Source organism: Nannospalax galili, unplaced genomic scaffold (assembly GCF_000622305.1).
Source record: "Nannospalax galili isolate Female #2095 unplaced genomic scaffold, S.galili_v1.0 scaffold2038, whole genome shotgun sequence".
Classification (NCBI taxonomy): Eukaryota; Metazoa; Chordata; class Mammalia; order Rodentia; family Spalacidae; genus Nannospalax; species Nannospalax galili.
This window is the reverse complement of record NW_008341436.1, coordinates 59642-84409: the sequence shown is the minus strand read 5'-3', so window position 1 is coordinate 84409 and position 24768 is coordinate 59642. Positions and strand designations below refer to the sequence as shown.

The window sequence follows — 24768 nt, the reverse complement described above, 5'->3', positions numbered from 1 at the left end:
CAACCTGGTCTCCATAGTGAGTTCCAGTCCAGCTTGGGGCTACAGGGAGACTCTGTCTCAAAAAGACCAAAAAAAAATTTTTTTTTTTTTTGGTAAAAGAACATTTTGAAGAAATAAGGTGATCACACCTTGAGTAACCCAGACATTGTATAAGAGAATCTAAAATATTTTTTTTGTTTTATGGCAAGTTATTATTAAGGTTGTTTTTATGTTAAGAAATCAAAAAAATTTCCTCAGAACAGCAGTTGAGTAGAAAATTTCTGTCATAAACTGGTAACTACTGTTTCTCTTGCTTTTCGAGTCTATGAATTGATGTTTCCCTTTTATTAACTGTAAATAAGATGTCAACAAGTGAATACACAGATAAAAGAGTAAATTTTAAAACTTAATAAGGAATATGAAAGTTTAGATAGAAAAGATAGATATAATAAAGGAACAGAGTTATAAAGGTAGTATTTCTGCACATATTTCGAAAAATAGGAATAAAATACAATCCCACACAAAACAGTACAGCATAATTTCTTATAGAACCTTGATATTCACTTAGAAGACAAATGTCATGATTTCCAGATGAAAGAGCTTTATACATAACCAGTCATGATCTACTTCTGTGTAAAAAGCTCATAACCGGGTTGTAGAAGACGTCTTAGAATGCTACCCAAATGGCAAAACTCCTGAAGGCAAGTGCCCACAGCAGGAAGGATCTTCTCTCCAGCTTTTCGGCACATCTTTTGTTGAGTTTGGGTCTCATTCTGGAGCTCAGGCCTGGAATTTGTGCCAGTATTTCTGAGTGTTCGAGTTACAGCCGTGAGCCACCATGTTTGACTTCTTTGCTGTCTTCATTAAATTCCTAAGAATTTAATAAAGATAACTCTAAAGTTATCTTCAAAGTTAAAAGATGTGAGCCCAGCATGATGGTGCACACCTTTAACCCCAGAGCTCAGGAGGCAGAAGCAGAGGGATCTCTCTGAGTTAAGGCAAAACAAACAAATCCCAAAACAACAAAAAAAGTTAATTGCTGATTACAAAGCATATTTCATATTTGGTATGTTAGAATAGTTTGATTATGCATAACATTGTTAGAATTTGCAACCAGAGAAGGGTACATATCTCTGAGCCTAAATGGGGTCTAGCAGAGAGGGACTTGAAGACAAAAGGACCCAATTGGGGCTTAACTCAGGGCCTCTTTCTTTCGAGGCATGTACTCTACCACTGAACCACACCGTAGCCCCAAGTATACCTTCTTTTCAAGCACTTTTGAAAGTGTCACAATCAGCCTTTGTTTATAGTCAAGCTCTACCACTGCCCCCCCTCTCCCAAGGAGCTGAGGACTGAAACCCAGGGCCTTGAGCTTGCTAGGCAAGCCCCTACCACTGAGCTAAATCCCCAACCCCTGCTCTACCACTTCATAATTTGGGTCTCTTTAATCCTTAGTTTCTTTCCTGAAATATGTGGTTGATAATTCCTACCTCAAAGGGTAAGAGGACCAAATTAAATGAGTGTTTTTATGGGTACTGGCATTCAATATGGAAGAAACACCAATTGTTGGTGATATGGATAACCTTCACAAAGTCTGGTATTCGTTCTAAAGTACCCTTTCCTACAGAATGGCTTAAAAATAACTTCTGTGGAACTCCAAATTCCATAGAGTTAAGAGTATTGTGAACATGACATAGCTCATTGCAAGTCAGTTCGCCTTTCCTTCCTGGAGCTCTTTGAGGTAGTGTCAGTATTGTTCTTGATTGTCAGTCCTGTAAAATATTCTAAACCAAACTAATATATCTACTTAATCTTCTTCATTAACACTGTGGGTCTTTGTTCATGTCAAACTACAGCTGAGTGTCTCTTTACATCCTTTTCTTTTTGTCTTTTTGAGACAGGGTCTCCCTGTAGCCCCAGCTGTCCTGGAACTCACTATGAAGACCAGGCTGGCCTTGAACTCATAGAGATCCACCTGCCTCTGCCTCCCAAGTGCTGGGACTACAGGTGTGCACCACCACGCCCGGCTACATCCTTTCCTTTTTAACTGCTGGAGAAATTTCTGACTTCTGAGTTTGTTTGGACAATCTCTGGGTTTTTTTTTTTTTTTTCAGGGAGGGGGACTTTAGCCTCAGCTCTGCCATGTCACTAGTAAGTAACTAGTCACTAGGCATCTTTCAGTGCTGCTGCTAAGTGGAGGAAGGGCCCTGATTTAACTTGCTTGTGAGGTCCTTTTTGCCTTCTTGTGGAAAACAGGTAGCGTTGTGCGGTGACCGTCCAGTCTGGACTCTGTTGTTTACGTTATTTTCAAAACTAACTTGGGCTGAAGCTCTAAATTCTTGACTGGAATAAGCTTATGAGCCATACTATGGTTTGTGCTAGAGGTTTAAAAATGGTTTTGGGGGGTTTGTTTGATTCTTTTGTTGTTGTTGTTTTTGTTTTTGTTTCTTTTTTTTAAAGCAGGGTTTCCCTGTAGCCCCAGCTGACCTAGAACCTGGAACTCGCTAGGTAGAGCTTACAGAGATCTGCCTGCCTCTTCCTGCCAAGTGTTGGGATTAAAGGCATTCGCCGCCACACCCAACTTTTTGAGGTTTAAAAATTGTTTTAAGGCGGTTGGAAAGATAGCTTAGTGGTTAAGAGCACTGACTGCTCTTGCAGAGGACCTGGGTTCAATTCCCAGCACCCACATGATGGCTAACAACCATCTGTAACTCTAATTCCAGGGGATCTGACGCCCTCTTCTGACCTCTGTTGGCATTGCACAGCACAGGTACACTTATATACATGTAGGCAATACACTCTTACACACACACAAAAATATTTTTTTATATAATAGTTTTTATTATTATTTTTATAAGAGCAGTCAGTACTCTTAACCACTGAGCCATCTCTCCTGCCCCATAAATAAAATAGTTTTTAAATCCCGGCAGAGGCAGGTGGATCTCTGTGAGTTCAAGGCCAGCCTGGTCTACATAATGAGTTCCAGGCCAGCTGGGGCTACAGAGAGACCCTGTCTCAAAAAAGACCCCCCCCCCAAAAAAAAGTTAGTTTTAAGGAACTGGAGGTGTACGTCATTGGTGAAGCTCTGGCCTTGCATATGCAAAGCTCTGGGCTCCACCCCCAGCATTTAATTTTTTTAATTTAATTTAATTGGTTTTTTAATTTTATGTGTATGCCTGTATTGCCTGCATGTAGGTAAGTGCACCTCATGTTGTGCAATGTCCACAGAGGTCAGAAGAGGCTGTTGAGTCCCCTGGGACTGGAATTATGAACAGTTGTTAGCTGCCATGTGGGTGCTGGGATTTGAACCCGGGTCTTCTGCAAGAAGAGCCAGTATTCTTAACCATTGAGCCATCTCTCCAGCCCCCACCCCCAGCATTTAAAGAAGAAAACATTTAGGCCAGGGATATAGAGTGCTTACCTAGTGTTCACAAAACCCTGGGTTCGAACCCGAGCACTGCATAAACCTATATTCCCAGCCCTCTGGTCATCCTCCGCCACATAGGGCCAGCGTGGGGTACATGAGACTCTTATCATTAATTTAAAAAAGAAAGAAAGGAGACCCAGAATGGTGATACACACCTAATCTCAGCACCCAGGAGGTAGCGGCAAGCAGATATCTGAGTTCATGGCCAGACTGTTTTACATAGAGTTCCAGGCTGGTCAGGGATACATAGTGAGACCCTGTCTTAAAAAAAAAAAAAAGGAAGAAAGAATTTAAGGTGTAAACTCTACCCCTTTGGTTTCTGTAGTGTATTCCTTCAGCGATTCCCCACCTCTCACCTCACCATGGATAACTTGTCTGTATTGTTACCAGTAAATGAGGATGAAGAAATAATTTAGTATAGATGGCACTGATTTTTATCCTTAGTGAAGTTGAGGGCATAAAAATAAAAATATTTTGAACTTTGGACGTGTACCGTGACCTTTCCTTTGTCTGCATTTCTACTGTGTATGCAGTGGAAGTAAGAAGGGGAACTCACACATTTTCTTCCCTTTGGCATTTAACCTACTTAACATTAAAGAGACCTGGTGGTGCACCTAGTGTGGGATTCTTCACTAGTCCTTTTGGAAGTCGGGGTGTTCACTGCTAGAAAACTGGGCAGCAGAAGCAGGCCTGTAAAAATATATGAAGGCCCATTGTGGCCCATGTCTGATCTTTAAATGGAAAGCTTTTAAAAACAGCTTCAGAAAGGTCTTACACCAGCCACTAATAAAAACTCAAATTTTACAGAATGATCCTTAGCATAGAAAGTTAAGATAGGTCCTCAAAGCCTAACAAGCGCTCAGGCAGCGCTGAGAGAGGAGCGTGTTAAATACATTTTCTTGCCTGCCTACTTTACATTCTTCATGTGGTTTTCCAGCTGTAGACATGGGCACACTTACAGTTGATTTTTATAATTGTGAGACTATATATTGCAGTTAGTCAATGTACATATCTTTACATTTATAAAGCACTTTCATACATACCCAGGTCCATTGTCTTGTTTTGCTTGGTATGAACATAATACATATTAGATGCAAAATTAGATAGACCTCATTTTCAGTAATTAGAAGACGTCATCATTTCCATGAAGAGTTGACACCATTCTTAAAACAGCCTTAACATCAGTTACTTTTTTTATCTTTCAAAAATGCTTATCTCTTTAAAATACTTATATAGTTATTAATTTCATATAAAATTAGTATTTTGAATTTCATTCCTTCCCAGAGTATCCCTGGGCTTTGGCTTTGTGGGTTTTTGTTGTTGTTGTTTTTGCCTTTTTGAGACAGGGTCTCACTGTAGCCCCAGCTGTCCTGGACAAGGTATGTGAACGCGCATACATGGCCTTTGTGGAGGATAGTGATGCTCTCAATTTGCCATCACTTGGTAGAGAAATTTAAGCCAATCTTTTTTTTTTTTCTTTCTTTTTTCTTGTCTTTCTGAGACAGGGTCTCCCTGTAGCCCCAGCTAGCCTGGAACTTGCTATGTAGACCAGGCTGGCCTGGAACTCACTCACAGAGATCCGCCTGCCTCTGCCTCCCGAATGCTGGGATTAAAGGCTCATACCACCATGCCTGGCCTTCAGCCAGTCTTACATTTATAATTGACAGGGAAATAAATTTGTGCTAGTTTTCATTTAAAAAAAAAAAAAGGCTTCATCTTTTTTTTTTTTTTTTAAGGTGCTGCATGTGGTGGCCCACAGCTTTAACCCTAGCACTCAGGAGGCAGAGGCAAGTGGATCTCTGTTAGTTTAAGACAGCCAGAGCTACATAGTGGAAATCTGTCTCAAAAATTCTGTTTTTGGGGTTTCTTTGTTTTGAGACAGGTTCTTTCTGTAGGCCCAGCTAGACCAGGCTGCCCTCAATCTCAGAGATCCGTCTGTCCATCTCCCAAGTGCTGGGGTTAAAAGGTGTGTTCCACCACACCCAGCCCAAACTTTTTAAAAAATTATTTATGTATTGGCGGGGGAGAGAAGGTATGCACATGTGGCATGGCACAGGTGTAAAATTGTAGGGGTCACTGTTTTCTTTCTACCGTGTGGGTTTGGGGGATGGAACTTGGGTTGTCAGAATCTGTGGCAAAGTGGCCCTTATCCACTTAGCCATCATCCCTGCCTTAGTCTTGTTTTTAAGTTGTAATACACAGCGAATTTGCACATATGTTCTCTTGACTTTTCATCAGCTATACTGTAGGACCAAAGCCATAGTTTCTTGACTGTCATGGTTCAGTAATAAAGACTGGCTAAGAGCAAGACTGATTGAAGCTTATAAGCTGAGCTTTACAAAGGTGAACCGTATGGGGTGGAGAGTATTTCCATCCCCCACTGGCCATTACCCACTCTTATCCCCATCAGCCTCCCACTGAATCCCTTCTTTACCACAAGTCTTGTGTCTTTGGTCAACATGAAGCACATGTGGACCACTGAAAAAATTTATTCAAAAGAATGCTCCAGGAGCTGGAGAGATGGCTCAGTGGTTAAGAACACTGACTGGTCTTACAGAAGACCCAGGTTCGAATCCCAGCACCCACATGGCAGCTAACAACTGTCCATAACTCCAGTCCCAGGGGATCCGACAGCCTCTTCTGACCAATGTGGGCATTGCACAACACAGGTGCACTTACCTACATGCAGCCAATACACACATACACATAAAATAATAATTTAAAAAGAGGAGGGGCTGGAGAGATGGCTCAGCAGTTAAGAACACTGACTGTTCTTGCAGAAGACCAGAGATTCGAATCCCAGCACCCACATGGCAGCTAACAACTGTCCATAACTCCAGTTCCAGGGGATCCAACAGCCTCTTCTGTCCTCCATGGGCATTGCACGACATGGGTGCACTTCAGGCATAACACTTATACACATTAAAAAAAAAATACTAAATATTTAACGGAAAGAAAAAAAGAATGCTCCATATCACCCTACAGTTATCAGACAGAGAATCAAAACTTTATTTTTTGATCTGTGGCTTGAACCTAGGACTGAGTACTTAGCAGGTATCTACCACTGAGCCACACACCTAGCACACATTCCGGGCTTTGTTTTGTTTTTTGAGACAGGGTACTAGTCATCTCTCTGTGTAGCTATGACTGACCTTGGCCATCTTGTCCTTCTACCTCCACCTCTGAATGCTATGACTGTAGGCATATACTACCACACTGGGTTAATGGAGGCCTGGTAATCATTCCCAGGGCTTCCTACATGCTCCACTAACTGAGCCACACTCTCAGGTCAATTACCAGGAGAAAGCCTGCCTTCATATTCAGGGGAAGGGGAGGTGCTTAGGTATATTGTCCCAACAGTGAGGCTGTAGGTTGAGGACAGCTTTTGCATTTTGTGATATCCAAGATACATGTGTCCCTTCCAGAGCAGTCACCCCTGTTTACCTTCAGAGTCCTTGGAGTGAAATGTTCCCATCAGGAACACTGAGCTAACAGTACCATCGCACTCTGGCCTGTGTTTCTTTTGTGTAATATCTATTTCAAAGCCAGGCTGTAAAAACTCCTCTTTGATGGGTAGCTGGCTGGCTGTATTTGGCTTGTACACAGCTCCTTCCCATCACTGTCAGGGTACAGGTCTTTCAATCATTCTTTTCAGGATAGTTTGAGAACATAGAGGCAAAAGTTCAAACACTCATGCCCTCTCAACCTCTGGAAAATAAACTCTGTTTGACTCTGATTGTGTTGACATGTTAAAGATTGAGTTTATAGTTTCTTCAAAGACCCTGTCATGACTTTATAGTCATCCTATACAAAGCAGATTCTCCCTGGGCTTGGTTGTGTACACAGGGGTGACTGGCTAACAGAAAGAAAATGTGCGCTGGTAGAAAATAAATCAATTTAGCTGGCAAAGATCGTCACATTTGATGAAGACTCTGATACCTCCAAACCACAAAAGGACCCAGTCTCTGTAGTTAGCATCCAGGCCTTCAGGAGCAGCTCGGACTGTGAACCAGCAGAAATGAGGCTGCAAAGCAAGACCACATGGACTGAAAGAGTTCTTAAACTACGTTACAGTAGATTAGGTAGCCACCGAGGCAGGGACCCTGCTGCTTCCTGCTAGCTGGGAATTTCAGACCCCAGTGTGAGTGTCATCCTTTGTATCTACAAGTGATAGACGCACCTCTCCAGAAAGGCAGGAGAGAGAACTCCTGGGAACTTGGAGAAAAGATGAAGAGGGGAGGGAAGGAAGGGAAAGGAAGAAGCTTTGTGGTGGAGGAGTAGCTCTACGGCTGATAAGCACTGGGCAACAGGGAGTCTGTGTTTATCTGTCATGAGCTGAGTATTAATCTAACCATTCGCAAGGACTCGGTTATTCTTCACAGTAAACCCTGTGACATGGGCTGTTCTCATTTCCAATTTATAGCTAATAAACCAGGAATAAAGGAGGTCAGCAGTGAAAGACAGTATTTGATTCCAGGCAGCCTTAGACTCCAAAGCCCACACCCATAATTTACAGTGTAAACTTCTTGCTCATAGGGAGGCTCCAAAGAGTTGTTTGTGACCTAGACTTGAGGTGTCCCTTTTATAATTGTCACTATAATTAACTACAGTTGATGGTGTTCCAGGAGCATTGATTTCTTCACTACTCCTGGCTAGAGAGTAGAAAGGAGTTAATCAAGACCATCAACCTTGGACAGCTATGAGAGTTTCTTTGTTTTATTGTTAAGAGATGAGCATCTGCTGGGCGTGGTGGTGCATGCCTTTAATAAATCCCAGCACTCGGGAGGCGGAGGCAGGCGGATCTTTTGAGTTCAAGGCCAGCCTGGTCAACATAGTAAGTTCCAGGACAGCTGGGCCTACAGGGAGACCCTGTCTCAAAAAGACTAAACAAGAGAGAGAGAGAGAGAGAGAGAGAGAGAGAGAGAGAGAGAGAGAGAGAGATGCATCCTTAGTAGATTTAGGTTGCACCATAGTCATTTGGCTTAGTGATAGAGGGCTGTGATTGTGAGTGCCATTTCATTCACATGTATGAAAGCAAAGCTGAGTGTGCACAGCATTTAAGGAAATGGCCTGGTCACTAGGAAATGCCATCAGACCCCAGTAGTTAATGAGGGATGAGATTAGCCTTCCATCATGGGCAAGTTCGTTGTACTGTAGCGCTCAGAAACCTTAGCTTGTTAGAAATACTGTCAGAGGTGGAAATGAGGGCTAAACTGGGAACAGTCTAGATTAGCTATGAAATAATGCTCATTTCTGTCACTAAAATCTTAAAAGCAACATGACATTTTACTTTTTAAAAGGAACATCAGCAAAGAAACTAATTTTTTCATTCAAGGATTAAAAAGAAAAAGAATATACAGGTATCTAATGACCTTCTGTTTACAAGACGCTGTGCCTGGATTCATAGCCCTGTGTTGGCCCAATCCATGGGTCACACAGCTGCTGTGTGTACCATTAAGACAGCTCTTGGAAGGAGGTGTCTTGAAGTATAACAATATCTTACGAATGAAGGACAAATGTTGTCAAATGAGTTTGACTCAAGCTAGGGGGACAGTGAGCATTAAATCAGATTATTTTGAGGTGAAGCCAGGGCAAGCACTTGGAAAAAGAACAGGGTCTGCTATAGTTTCTCAACAGGCAGTGACCCAGCAGCACACAGTTATATTAACAGTCCTGATGTTTCTGCAAGCAATATCCTTATTTAGGAAAAGTATGAAATACAGTTTACACCTACCGGATTCTTCCCTCCTTGTTCATTCTTTGCTGGAACCTGCATCTACCTAGGTTTCAGCGTAATGGAAACTGAACAGCAGCCTTGATTACTATCTGAGAACAGTATGGTCTTTGTAAAGCAAAAAATCATATTCCAGTCAGAAGCAGAAATTTCATTTCTAGTATGGATTCTACCAATGCTTACCGGGGAATATAAGTGGATTATCTCATGTGTCTGGGTTTTATTTCTTCATCTGTGTAGCAGAGGCTCTTGATGGTTAAAATGAGACTAACACATCACCTTCTACCTCTTACTGGGGATTGAACCCAAGGCCTTGTGCGTGATGGACAGGCACTCTCCTTCAGCCCCCAGATGAAGCATTTCTTAGCCTGTGGGCTTGTCCTGTGTCTCTCTAAGTCTATTATTCTTACCTCCTCCTACTTAAAGCCAGGTGATCTTTAGTCAAACAGCTTTCCCCAACCCTCCAGATCTCCAACCCTTCTTAAAGAGTTCAGAAGCAAGGCAATGAAGAGTCCTGAGAGCACACTACATTAGGAAGTCATTGAATTCACAGCACTAGAATTCTGTGAATTTCACACTTTGACTAGATAACCATCTAGTACTTATCAGCAGAGAACCCAGACCTCTTCTCCCCTAGCCTCATTCTGCAACGAACACTTCTAAAAATTGTTATAGCACGCCTGGCGTGGTGGCACACACCTTCAATCCCAGGACTTGGGAGACAGAGGCAGGAGGATCTCTATGAGTTTGAAGCCAGCCTGGCCTATATAGTCAGTTCCAGGCCAGCCAAAGCCATATACACAGTGAGACCAAAACCAAAACTAAAAATGTTAAAACAAGTTTTCACATGACACAATGATAAGTTTATTAAGTAAGAAAGCATTTCTAATTCCTTTTCAGAAATTATTGAAATGGAAGAAAAAAATTGTAATTGTAGCATTGACTTTTTTTTTTTTATCCCTTTCATTTCCTGTATTATTTGTGTGTAATGGACTGTTCTTCCTTTAAACTCCAGGCTATTGTCTCTGAATGAGTCCCACCCACTCCCCTGTAGTTGTTGAGTCAGAGGGGTTTGTCCAAGCCCTATCATTCAGTGTTTAAGGCTCAGCTGGATGAAAAGGTTGTTTTAACAGACCCTGAGGGAGAGTTTTATATAAACTTTGTCCAGAATCTGTTTCTAATCTGTCTAATGATGCTTGCAGAAGAGAAAGCTGATAATACTAAAAACTTATGAATCTGTTTCAGGCCCTGTGAGATCTCAGCACACCTGTAAAGTTTACAGAAATTTACCTGTTGGTTTCTGATGGAAATGACTATCAACAACTTTCAGAAAACAGCTTATAGGTTATTCTAACTCTTGTTTTTAATTTCTAAAAGTAAAATCCAATTCTTTCAACTTCATTTATTTTCAAAAGCCTTGTCCCCAGGATATTTCCTCTTCTTGTGACCAAAATGCTCTTTGAAAATAGTAGAAGACCTTTATTCTTAATCCTCAGTATAAGATGTTTTGAATTCTAACAGCACAGAGGTATGTGAATCAGAACCATAGTGAGGTACCACCTCACACTACTGTAGCTAAAATAAAGGCAGGCAAGAGTGAGTATTTGGCAGGGATGTGGGGAAATTGGTGTGCTCAGACATTGGTATGGGCCTGAAACGGTCTAACAACTTTAGAAAACAGTTGACCATTCTTCAGGGAAGTTAACATAGAATTATCCCATGATACAGTTCTCCCAAGAAATAAAAACATGTTCATACAAAAACTTGTTCCCTTGGCCGGGAATGGTGGTATGCATGCCTGTAATCCCACTGAAGACAGAGGCAGGCGGATTTCTGAGTTCAAACCAGCCTGGTCTTCATAATGAGTTCTAGGCTGTCTCACAAAAGAAGAAGGAGAAGGAGAAAAGGAAAGAAAGAAAAAGAAATAAAAACCTCATTTTAAGTGTCTCTGACCTTTATATATGCCATATGTGTGCACTCACATACAAAATAAATGTGAAAAATATATTTTTAAGTTGAAATAACCCAATTAACTGATGAAAGGTTGTTAAATTGTGGTTATTTGTACATACAGTGGAATATTATTCAGAAATTAAAAAAAAAATCAGTGAAATGTTGCTGTGTGCTACAACATGCATTTTGGCAAAAGGAGCCAGTCAGAAAAGACATGTTGTATTTTATTTGTATGAAGTATCCAGAATATATAATAGAATTCATACAGATTGAAAACACATTATTAGTGCTTGCTGAGGGAGGAGTTGGGAGAGAAAAGGAAGATTAACTGCTAATGAATACAGACTTTCTCTTTGTGGTACAAATACATTTTTGTGGTTGAATGAAAGAAATCTAGTTTTCGTTTGTGGTTTTTTTTTTGTTTTGTTTTTTTTGTCTTTTTGAGACAGGGTCTCCCTGTAGCCCTAACTGACCTGGAACACACTATGTAGACCAGGCTGACCTTGAACTCACAGAGAGCTGCCTGACTTTGCCTTCTGGGTGCTGGGATTAAAGGTGTGTGCCACCATGCCTGGCTAAGAAATATGTTTTAAGACAGGGTTTTGCTGCATAGCCCAGGCTGTCTTCGAACAAGAGCTTCTCCGTCCTCACACTGTCCCTCACCCAACCCAAAGAAATATTTTGAGCATGCTGTAGTATAATTAAACCACTTCCAACTTCTGAATGTCTTGCCCATGGCTTCCCCACAGTGTTATGATTGGAAAACTTTGGGGTTTAACATGTCTCAGAATAGATATTAGGAATCATTTTTTCAACTGCTTAATTATCTAGTTCTGGTCAGCTATAGGGTTGGGAACTTCTTATAGAAGAAACAAGTTGCTGGGAAACCAGTAATTGTTTACTAAAGTCTAGCCAAGTGATGATCTAAGGGAATTTGAATCTAAGGACCTAGTAAAACCCCCATCCTGAGCCCAGCATGCCATTCTTTCTGTTTACTCTTGAGAGCTGGGTTAGCTCTTCCTCCTCTGGGTACTGGTTTCTGTTACCACTACTTACAGTAATCAACACTGTTGATTCAACCATTTGTTCAGTGTATGGTAATTACTGATAATTGGGTAGGGAAATACTTTCCTGGTCCTCCCTCCAGTCTTACCATACCGTCTGATTTCTTATGACTTCCAAAATGAGAACTCCAGCCTTCATAAGGAAAAATCAGGACATAATAAATGATCATCATTCATGTAGTTAGTGTTCAGACATGTCAGCAGTGCTCCATAGGTAAATCAGTTCAGGTTGTAGGGAATTGGATTGCAGGTTTTTAAGTAGCCTTGAATATTTGCTGGGGTTGGTCTGTGTTTAGAAAAAACAGAAGATGCAATCAGAACTCCAGAATCTGAATTTTTACAGCCACAAAACAAGATCAGAAGCATCCTGGAGGAGGAGGGAAAGATAAAAGAAGATTCAGGTTCTAAGGTTAAATTACAAGGTCATTGGGTCAGTTATTGGGATCAGTGGCAAACTCGGCTCTGACTTGAAGACTTTTTCCTTGGCTCATTTTCTGGATCTATGATGGGAGTTGTTGATGCTGTCCTAAACTCAGGGGAGTCGGATGGTTTTCAAAGCTAAGGAAGAGCTGATCAGATTTTTGTAAAAGAAGATGGATTTTTGCTAGGCGTGGTGGCATGCGCCATTAATTCCAGCACTCAGGAGGCAGAGTCAGGTGGATCTCTGTGAGCTCAAGGCCAGCGTGATCTGCGTAGCAAGTTCCAGGCCAGCTGGGGCTACAGGGAGACCTTGTCTCAAAAAGACCAAAAAAAAAAAAAAAAAAAAGGATTTTTCAAACTTTCTGGTCTTAGTGTTCTCTATAATTTCTGGTACAACTTACTCCATATGAGAAAGAGTAAGGGTAAAACTCTGTTACTTAAGCAGAAAGCAGTTGTTTCTTACCCTCAGCATAGACACCTGGCTGGACCCCATGTTCCCTAAAGTGGAATTCAGGTTTTTCATTTGAACTTGGGTGTAGAGAAAGGGACAGTTTGAGCCGGAATAAGCCACGGACGTCTCTCAATGCAGTAAGTCAAACCCTGGGGTGCTGCTTAATTTTTAACCTTTTTAAGAGTTAATCTAGTTCAGTACTCGTGTCTCAGATCCACTGGATCACTAAATGACGAAGGTATGTGTGAGAAAGTGGGACATCATAACAAGGTGTGCCCATTTCTCTTAACCAGATGCAAGCGGCTTACCCTTGGAGATCAGGGGCTGGACAGTGAGTGTAGTGGAGGAACACAGCTCTCTGGAGCAGGTGGTTTCATGTGACTGCTCAGTAGAACAGAGCGGTGTTACATACTTGAATCTGTGCGGTGGGTGTGGGCGTGGTGGCACCTTCTCATAATCCCAGCATAGAGGGTCAGGAGAATGAGCCAACCTGGGGTAGGTGGACTAGGGGTTTAGTTTACTAGGGAAGCAGGTTCCCTTTTGCAGGTTCTTAATCTTGTTGATAAAAAAATTTAAAAATAGACTCGAGAAGGCCCAAGGACCATTTTATTAAGGTTTGACAGAAAAACAACAGGGCAGGCAAGTTATAAATCTGGCAGCTACCAGGAGGAGAGCATCATGCCCTTTGGATTGGGGTCTGAGCCAGCAGGCAAGCTCAGCAATGGAGGTCTGCAAGCAGCTGTAGGGAGGCAGCAGGTAGGTCTTCAAAAAAAAAGAGTGGGAGTGCCCAGAGGGTGGGGCAAGCTTGCTCAGGATCTGTGCTGGTATCCTAAGGAGATAGAAAGGGGTTAGAACACAGGAAAGTGATCAGGCTCAACAGTGAGGATCTGGCAGCAATTTTGAGAGGGGCATTGGGGTGTGTAAATACTTGCCTCATTAAGGGGACATCTGTGAGTTTGGGTTAGAAGTGAGACCTTGTCTTAAAAACACACATTAGTTGCCGGGTGTGGTGGCACACGCCTTTAATCCCAGCACTCGGGAGGCAGAGGCAGGCGAATCTCTGAGTTCAGGGCCAGCCTGGTCTACATAGTTCCAGGACAGCTGGGGCTACAGGGAGACCCTGTCTCAAAAAGACTGGGGGGGCGGGGAACACACACATTAGTAACCTTACCGTAGAGGAAATCTGGCAGGTGGTCAAGCTCCCATCACTAATGATAGGACAAGAATGACATCGTGTCCCGACTGGCATGATGCTTGGGAACAGGACATCTCTGATACTCCTGCCTAAAATCCATAACCTGAATGTAGACCAGAAAAAACAAGTCAAGTTGAGAGATTGTAAGGCCTGTACACTTAAAATGTCATGGTCATGAAAGTCAAGAACTGAAGAAATCTTCCAGGTAAAGGACACTAAAGAGATTTGACAAGTACATGGCAGAATGTGATTCTGAATTAGATCCTGAATCGGAAGACACAGAAGTGTCCTTGTGTTTTAGGGAATCAAACTAAAAGAACTGGGGTGGTGCTGCACGCCTTTAATTCCAGCACTCCTGAGGCAGAGGCAGGTGGATCTCTGTGAGTTCGAGGGCAACCTGGTCTACATAGTTCTAGGTGTACATAGGGAGACCCTGTCTCAAAAGAAACAAAAACCCCAAACTGTGGAAAAGATACATTATTCACACAACTTGGATAGTTGAGGGGAAAACTGTAGAAGGAGACGAGGAGGAAGAGGACTATAAAGTAAACGTGGTGGTCGCCAGCATTTCAGGAATCTGGGTGAGGGAGTGTGCTGTGGACTTTTTTGGAAGGTAGGAATTATTCCAGAATAATCCTGTTAAGAGGGAAGGAAGGAGAGGGGCAGGCAGGACTGATGTTGTGCTAGGGTACCTACTGTGGCCTTGCTCTGGCTTTTAGCCCTTCATGGGGAACCATTTATATCAACTTCTGTCTTTCTTTTTAAAAATAATTTGTTTTGCATCTATTTTTCTTATTTTATGGGTGTTTTGTTTTTTGTTTCTGTTTTGGATTTTTTGTTTTGTTTTGTTTTTAGAGACAGGATCTCCCTGTAACTCCAGCTGGCCTGGAACTTCCTATGTAGATCAGGCTGGCCTTGAACTCACAGAGATCTGCCTGCCTCTGCCTCCCTCATGCCCAGCCTTATTTTTTGTATTTTTAAATGCCTATGTTGGACTTAAAATTTTTATCAATTATAACTTTGGAAATTAAAGTATATAAAAATTTTAAATTTACAAAATTGCACAGAAGGCTGTGTCTACTCCCCTCCCCCGAAGCTCCATTTAAAAGGTTGTTTGTCTCATTAAGATCTCTGGGTTTTTACCGATAGGGCACGCACGATCCCTGCCTCCCTCTGTTCCTGTACTACCAAACGATCTGTTGCTCATGTGCTTGGATGTCAATCTTGACAGTGTAGCCCTCTCTAATCTGTACTTTGACTTCATTCTAAATAAAGTTATCCTGCCAATTTGAGGGCGGGGGTCATTGTTCAGAGCCTCCCCCTTTTAAAATTTTTATTTAGGCAAGTTTCACTATTTAGCCCTAACTGGCCTGGAACTTAGGTAGACCGGGCTGGAACAGAGATCTGCCTGCTTCTGCCTCCCAAGTGCTGGGATTAAAGACATGTGCCACCACACCCAGCCAGAACCCTTTTTTAAAAAAAACCTAAAACGTAATATAATCTATGGGCATCTTTAAGTGACTGTATATCACTCTGCTTCATTCACAACTTTGTTTTGTGTTCTCCATACTATAAATTATTCCATTGTCCCTAAAATTCATTGTCAAGGAATGACAGACCTACTTCAGTGGTGGGACATTCATTATATGCCCTGGGGTAGCTGGTAGATCAGGAGTTGAAGCACTCTATTGTACCAGATAGGACTTACAGGCACTGGGTGCTGTGATGAAGCTTCCAGGAGCTTGGAGATCTGCTCTCCAGTGAGGGGTAAGCCAGCCACTCTGCCTGTACTCGAGGTATCAATCCCAGCAGAGAAAAATGATCACTTAGGGGAGCATCTGTCCCTTCCATAATCAGCTATGGTCCGAGAAGCAGGCAGAGGCACAGCACAGTCTATGTGTATTGGCACCTGGCCCTTTCTAAAAGACTGGCAGCCATCCCACCCAGCTTCTTTCCAGAGCTGCTCTCATCTCTTCATGTCTGCTCTGTTGAAGATTCTTCATTGAATTCATCTTCCCCACCACAGTAGAGTTACTGCTATCATGAATCACAGATGTTGTCCCTACACATGTGGCATCAGCTTTACCTGGGAATCTTTGGAAATGCGAGTTCTTCATCCCTGAACCAGACTACTGCGTTAGAAACTGCAGTGGTCCAGCACTGTAAAGCAAGTCCTCTGGTTAATCTTGATACTAACATTTAACACATACACCGCAAAGTCCTTGGTGCTTGAACCCCCTTGCTTATGCAGAACTCCCATTGGGCTCCTGACATCCTGCCACATGGAAGCAAGCTGAGCCTTTTTCCTTGACTGACTGCCCCCTGAACTTCTGCTCCTCCATCGTTCTTCCATAATTTGCCTCACATCAAACGATCCTGGTGTTCTAAGTGCAGTAGACTGCCAAGCATCCACCACTGTCTGCAGTATTGTTTCATCTCCCACAGGCTGCCCCAAGATAAAGGTTCGGCCACTAGATCATACTGAATCTGGATTGTGGAGACATCTGCCCCTGGAGCCAGTTAGATTGAGTGACTTGGAAATTTAGCAGTTGGTTTCTCCTCAATAGTTTCATACTGATTTCTAGAGACTGTTCTGATCCTGTAAATAAGATCCCATTTACATTTTGAAGAGAAAGATTCTTTTGTAAGAGGAATTTTAATGAATTATTAGCTAGAGAGGAACTTGATTTTGAGCACCACAAATTTCTGTTTTACTTGGTAGGAATCTTACCATTTAATACCAAGTTACTATTGCCAGAGATGAATCTATTAGCTTTAACTAAAAGCACAAGGTGTTTTCCCTCCGTGCCGCCTCCCATCTTCCATCTTCTTTTTCTTTTCTCCTTCCTCCCTTACATTTTCACCAGCCCCCCACCCCTGTGGGGGTGTTTGGACTTGGCTAATCCCTATGGATAGAAACTTAGTTGCCCAGGATATTGATTACCAAATATGGTATTGCTGTTAAAGATGCTGGAAGAATGTGGCTTGTATTCTAAGCCTCCAGCCTCCAAAAAGCTGCCAAACAAATTAGATCATTTTAACTTCTGAGCTTTTTGTTTTGTTTTATTTTGTTTTTGTTAATAAGGATGCTGGAACTTTGATTTGGAACACGATGTTGATGTTATTTTAGCTCAAACAAGAGAAGGGTATGAAGAAGGGGGTGAGGAGCCAGGGAGGCTCAATTTAGCATGTTTAAGGACGTGAGCCACCAACCTAGGTTGTGTAAGAGGCTAGCACATTGACAGCCTTGGTGGATTCTCGAACACCAGTGAGTGATCTGAGTTACAGAATTGAGACCCTGTAAAAGCTCCAGATGATCACAAATAGCACCCAGCATGCTCTTGTCATCTTACCCTCAGTCGCCTGGGCTAAGGTCCCCAAGTCAATGTGGGCTGAGGTTTAGAAAAGTTGGTTCCGAGGAAGGTTGGCAGAGTTAATGCTGGAGAGGACCCCTGAAGTGAATGGCTAGTTACTGCTGTGTGTTCACTGTGCTGGGAATGTGTAAGGCCCACTAGAGCATTCCTTAGATGGCCGTCAGCAGCCACAGTTGCCTCCCAGCAAAGACACAGTTCTTCAGGTCTATTTCAGGTCTGTATTTGGAATACTTAACTGTTGTCATAGTAACTATTGTTTCTTTTTCTTTCCTTTTTTTTTTTATTTTATTTTTTTTGGTCTTTTTGAGACAGGGTCTCCCTGTAGCCCCAGCTGTCCTGGAGCTCACTATGTAGACCAGGCTGGCCTTGAACTCACAGAGATTCGCCTGCCTCTGCCTCCCGAGTGCTGGGATTAAAGGCGTGCTCCACCACGCCTGGCTTTTCTTTCCTTTTTTTTTAAAAGGTCTCTGTAGCCCAGGCTAGCCTTGATCTCATGCCAGTCCTCCTGACTCAGCCCCTCAAGTTCCCAAGTGCTGGGATGACATGTGAGCCAGTGTTGGTAGCTTGGATATGGTAAAATGTCGTTTGTAAACTGGTAGGAACAAATGCCTCTTCAGATTACAGCTGTTTCTTTACATTTTTGGCAAGATGATACAGAGGTTTTCCCAACTAAGAACAGCAAACCCAAAACCAGTTAAAGAAATTTGCTTTCTGTATTTCAGAGAACTGATGCCTCTTTTCACTTTTGATTGGTTCTTTTCTTTCCTATGTTTGCTGGTCTTAATGAGTTTCTTTTCAGAGAGTAATCAAATCAGGCTCAAGAATACTTCTAACCCCACTCATGGCGTCTCTGGGTCAGGGCTCTGTCATATGCGCCCATCTGCCCAATACTTCTAACCCCACTCATGGCGTCTCTGGGTCAGGGCTCTGTCATATGCCACCAGCCACATTTCCTTTAATAGCTTTTACTGCTTCTTTCTTGTGTCTTTGGAATTGAGCCTGTGAAGTTTAGAGTTACTCATTCTGGTCCAGAGTTAAGAGATTCTTGCTAATTTCTTATAGAAATAGCCCTTCTTTTTCTTTAAAAACGGGACGGTACATGGCAGCTTACAAGCACCTGTAACTCCAGTTCCAGGGGATCTGACTCCTGGCCTCTGCAGGCTCCCACATTCATGTGGGACATACAAGCTCACGCAGGTACACATACCAACACATAAAAACAACAGAAAAAATAAATCTAAAAAGAATAAAAGGGGAAAGGAGGTGGAGAGACCCTCCGGCCCACAAATATGGAAAGCCTTTTTTTTTTTTTTTTTTTTTTTTTTTTTTTTTGTCTTTTGGAGACAGGGTCTCCCTGTAGCCCCAGCTGTCCTGGAACTCACTATGTAGACCAGGCTGGCCTTGAACTCACAGACATCTGCCTGCCTCTGCCTCCCAAGTGCAGGGATTAAAGGCATGCGCCACCATGCCCAGCTAAACTGCTTCATTTTCAGGCTCAGACAAATCTGGGGTCTGTGTATAGCATTGTATTCAGATTGCTTTTTAATGCTCTTGGTAGTATCCAGAATTCATGGCATCAAACAGTTTTCATTCGGTTTTTATGCTTAGTAATGAAGACATTTGGGAGGCTTCTGAAATGCACTTGTCTGAATCTTGGAGGGTCAGTGTTGATGATTTGCTTGATGAACTGGATTCTTTAAGGCCAGCTGCAATGATAGGGCTGAGTGTTGGACTCGCTGTCATCTCCAACTGGTCAAATCCAAATCTTTTGTTTCCTCGTGTAGCTTGTTAGCCAGTTGATTTTGTTTACAAAATCAGGATTTAACTACTTCAAGCCTAGCAAATTTATGCACTAACTGGAATTACATGATAATAGTCATGTTTAAAATATCGCAGCTATCTTAATTCCTATCTTCTAAGTAATGGAGGCTACTTGCATTACTTTTGTAAAGGTGAGTTGGAAGAATTCTCTTTCTCCATTTATAGGTAATCAATCTAAAAGCACTGAAGAATCTTGTATATAATGCTGCTCAGAGCCCAGGCCACTTAGGAATTCAGATGTCAGAGTCCAGTGTCGCCCCATGTGTCACTCTTTGCACCACAGTCATAATTTCCATTCTCTTAGTCAGAGTTTTTAACTGTGCTATGAATTTGCTGGTCTACATTTTAAATTCAGGCTAGTTTTGCCCTGGGAGAAAAGAAGGGATCTGTGAAAATCCATGTAACTAAATGTTTTAGTGGGGTGAGCTGACTCCGTCTTCCTGGCTTTCCGGACACCATGTATTGTGGGGTTTGCGTATTCTGTGTAAATAGTGAGAATGAGATCTCTTGCTGACCTTTTTCCCTGAGAGGTCAGAGTTCACTGGTGTGTTTATTTTGTCACCATTCTGGTTAACTCTAAGGAAATGAAAACATCTTCCATTTGTTCTTTATTTCCAAAGGGCATCCGCTTCGATCCTGAAATTCCGCAAACACTGCGACTAGAGTTTGCTAAGGCAAACACGAAGATGGCCAAGAACAAGCTAGTAGGAACTCCAAACCCCAGTACTCCTCTACCCAACACTGTACCTCAGTTCATTGCCAGAGAGCCATGTAAGTGCATCTACTTTCCATTTTGGACAAAAAAAGAGCAACAACAAAGAATTGTTTTGTGCTGCTTGGGAGGTTACACTGTGGGGTGCTGAGCTGGCTGGTTAATGCCTTTCATTTTGGTGAAGAATTGGCCTGTTGTCTAAAATCCAAGTACAGCCTCTTCGTGGCAGTTGGTTGCTATGAAAAATAGTTCAGCTTGAACAGAGCCATACCTTCAGATTCCCATTTATGTACTATTTTCTGTGTTTCCTTGATGTGACTTTGACCATTGTGAGTATGCCCTATTGTCTTCGCGTAGAAACCCTTTATTCCCTGCCCTATCTGTAGCTATAGAAGCTGGTTCTTAGCATTCGCTTTACTCCATTTGTTGAAGGACACCACTTCTGTGACTTTTGAAAAATAAAATATTAAAAGTAAAAGAAGCAGATAACTCTTTGGAAGCAGGTAGTCCTGCTTCTGAGAACTCTAGGGATGATAGTAGACACACAGAATTCGTAAATTGGGATAATCAGATCTAACATTCTAAGACCAGTAAAGTTTTAAGGAGATTGGGGTTTTCTGTTTGACGCTATTTGGGTAAGGATACTGGCTAATTATTGAACAAGTCTTTTACTCCACATTAATGAGCTTATTCCCTTAGATATCTAAACTATGATTTCTGCCTTTGATTGAATAACTTTAAAAGACTGTCTTAATTTTCTTTCTCAAACTCAATCCATGACAGAAGTGAGGATTGAGATGGGCTTTAATTTTCCCTTTCTTTATGGAGTCATGTGTGATTTAGTATGGTGAAGCACTCATGGAAGCCCAAGTTCATACCATTCTCTGGACTGTTTCTGTCACTGTTCTTGATCTTTCTAACTCCCCCTCCGCCTTCTCCGACAGTATTCTTCTCTCTGCGGTTGAAGGACACACAGGTTCCTTGATCACGTCTTTGTCATGTGCAGGCCAGACTCAATCAGATCTTCATGGAAGCTAGTTATTTGGAGCCCAGTCTGTGCAGGCTGTTGCTGGCCAGTGGAAACTAATAGAGAAAAGTTTCTTCCCAGGGGCTAGAGTGGTGGTTCAGCATTTAAAAGCATTTGCTGCTCTTGCTGAGGACCCAAGTTCAGTTCCCAGCACCCACATGGCAGCTAACAACCATCTGTAGCTCCAATTCCAGGGATTCCAATGCCCTCTTCTGACCTCCATGGGCACTGCACAATATGGGTGAACCTAAATACATACAGGCAGAACACTCATACATGTAGAGTCAAAATAAATAGCATATTTTTAAAAATAAGTTTCTTCCTCAGCATGATCAAAAACGTTTTCTATGGATCCAGAAAGTCATAACAGAGGTTTTTGTTCTTTCATGTCCTAGGGAAATGTGAAATCTTTATTTAGGAATGAAATCTAAACAAGGTTTCATCTGCAGTACAGTTATATTACAGGAGGATATTTCAGAGTGCTTTGCATTTGTTGTTGTTGTTGTTGTCTCCTTGTTTCTTTGTGTGTGAGATTTGCCTGCCTTGGATCTCAGTCACTTGAAAGGATTAGTTCGAGCAGGATGTGTGATGCTCGTGGGAGCTGCAGCCCTTCAGTTCTCTGCTCATTGCTTTTCTTCAGAACTCAAACCTATGAAGTAGGTAGTGAGGGGAACAATGGACAGCTTGCTCACGAAGACCTGCAGAGGCTGCAGAGGTGAACGCTTCGCCGTCCTCAGGCCCCTGAAGCTACAGGAGTTGGTGGAGACAGAGCTCAGCTCTTGGGCGGGCTCTACCCACTTCCCTTCCATGTGAACAGAACAGAACAGCTCTGAAGTAGTCTGTTTCCATGACAGGGTCAAAACTTGCTGGGCTACCTGCTCATAGCAAAACATACTTGAAGCAGGGTGTGGCGGCTCACACCTGCAGTCCCACCACTGGGGTTTCGGGGGGTGGAAGGTGCCATGAGACAGGTGAATTGCTCCAAGTTTGAGGCCAGCCTGAACTCCGCAGTGAATCTCAGAGAAGCCTGGACTACAGAGTCAGAAAACCTGTCTCAAAAATCCATCCAAACACACGCATTGTTGAAAAATCAGATAGCAGTGTTTTCTTGAGAAAATTAAAGTTACCATGCTTTCTCTTAATATAGCTCCTTTTTATGACAGAGGCCCTGACAAATAGCCTTCCACTGTGACTCAGCTCGACCTCATTGCCCATTAGCATTCCCTCTGGGTATTGTGATTTTCCATGTCACATACACAGTTGCTGTTTTCCTGGAAACTGATTGCTGTAGTGGACATGGACTGGTGGATCCAGTTACAGTGTACCTGCAGTTGGTTCTAGAACTGGTCGGTTTAACCACCTGTCAGATGGAGATTACCATGGAGCCAGAAGGTTGGGGTTGGAAGAGCCCCCAGGCCTCTCTGTGGTTTGCCGTGAGGAATTTTCATGAATGCTGCTTTTTGTCAGTGCTCTTACATGGTTAGAGTCTGGAAAGCACTCCAAGCTCTCTTTGCCATCTCTAAAGGAACATGTTCTCTGACTTGACTATGCAACAGACATGTGCTTGTAATCTCAATTCTCAGTCAATACCTGTTTGATTGAAATGAAGGAAGCCGTGCTTACTGCTCACTGTCACTCTGTTGATGGTGGTCACTGTTGTCAGGAAATCTTGGTCCCATTATGAACGACACAGAGATGCTGCAGCCTGGTCTAGACAGCCCCTGCACCTGACTCATGTGTGCTAAGTCAGCCTCCTGTTCGTGCTGGGAATGAAGAGTAAATAAACTACGTCTTACAACTTGAGGGTGACAGTGGCCTTGGCATTAGACCCCAGAGTATCTGACCTTCTGTGTCTGGCGACTGTTGACAAGCTTTGTGACCTTCATGAAAATGTTTTTCTCTGTGTTCCTGTTTTCTGTTCCCTCAGCTCTAAAATGTGAATTATGTTTTAGTCACATGATTACTGTAAGAGTGAACATCCCCATTCAGGATAGAAAGGCATAAGTGTATGTGGGGTCATAAGTAAATACAAGATGTAATCCAGATTTATTTTTATGAAGCATTTGGGTTGCTGTTCTTTCCCAGTAGTTAAGATGGGATCAGCATTGTGTGGCTACAGCCAATTGTCCTTGCTGTACAATTCTGAGAAAGTACTATGTCTTCGTAACTAAATTTTGGGGCACGGAGTTGGCGGTATGACACAGGGTTTTTCTGTGTTGCCCTGAATAGCCTGGGCTCTATGTTAGGTCTGACTGACTTTGAACTTAAGGTTCTCCTGGCTGTCTGCTTCCCTAGTGCTGTGTTTTATAGGTGTGCCTCCACACTCAGCTTGACTGTATTTTTACTAATAAGGTCATCCCTTATTAGTTCATTACTCCCTTATCTTCCTAATTATGTAATGTTTGGGTTGTTGTTGGTTTGTTTGTTTTTGTAATACTGAGGATTGAACTGAGGGTCTCACGCTCTCACTGAGTCACATCCCCAGCCCTCTTTTTACCTTTTATTTTGAGGCATGGTCTTCCTAAGTGCCCAGACTGGCCTTGGACTCATGCCTCAGCCTCCAAATATCTGGGATTATTGTCCTGTCCTACCAGGCCCAGCTATATGTAATCTCATTTGGGGGAAACAAAGAAAGCAGTTAGCAAGCAATGTGAGGACTGTGCGTACAAGAGAGTCCGGTTCTCTACAGCACAAAGCGGAGCAGAAGCAAGAGGGGAGATGGCCGTCAGTGTGAAGTTCTCCTGGACTGTGCCTTAAGTTATACAGGAAGGTAGGACAAGAGTTCTATCCTAGAAGGTAGCAAGTCAGAGCCAGGCGTGGGTGTGCACACCTTTGATCCCAGCAGAGGCAGATGCAGAGGCAGGCGAATCTCCCTGAGTTCAAGGCCAGCCTGGTCTACGTAGTGAATTCCAGGCCACCTGGGGCTACAAGGAGACCCTGTCTCAAAAAGACAAAAAAGAAAAAAAAAAAAAAAAAAAAAAAAAAAAAAAAAAAAAAAAGCAAGTCACCATCTCTGATCTGTGTTGTGTCTTGTTTACAAAATGGCACTGTGGGTAAGACACTCTACCCAGCATTATCTTATTTGAGTTTCAATATCACAATTTGCAGTTGGTGAAACGGAAGTCTAGAAATGTCTAATAACTTTCTTGGAGTTATACTCTCTACAAACATTATATGCTAAATTATTCGTCGAAAGTCTCAAGTTGGAATTGCAATCCCTAGTACCTCAAAATGTAACTATATTTGGAAATGATTTTTTTAAAGAGATGATTAAGTTAGGCCCCCAGGGTAAGGACCTAATCCGATATGACTATTGTCCTTATAAGAAGAAAGAGACATAATACACACGTGTGCTGGAGAGACTGCACGTGGACATGGGGGGGCAGCTACCTGTGAGCCTAGGAGAGGTCAAGGGGAAACAAGCCTGAGGGGCTTTGGTCTGGACTTGGTTGCTGGAATTTGTGACAGATTTTATTTAAGCCTCACAGTCTGTGTTTATCTGTTAGGGTGACTCTGCCTTTAATCCCAGCACTCAGGAGGCAGAGGCAGGTGGATCTCTGCCAAGCCAGCTGGGGCTACAAGAAGACCCTTCCTCAAAAAGACCCCCCCCC

At 42.6% G+C, this 24768-nt stretch overlaps 1 protein-coding gene across 4 annotated transcripts in view; it reads left to right on the top strand.

The window, feature by feature from the left end:
- Positions 1-24768, top strand: part of Rbpms (RNA binding protein, mRNA processing factor) — a 180729-nt gene that overhangs the window by 108993 nt on the left and 46968 nt on the right. For all 4 annotated transcript variants that reach the window (XM_029565285.1, XM_008836893.2, XM_029565286.1 and 1 more), the window contains exon 5: positions 20039-20189. In XM_029565285.1, the coding sequence (XP_029421145.1) occupies positions 20039-20189 (151 nt within the window). The remainder of the gene's footprint in view (positions 1-20038; positions 20190-24768) is intronic.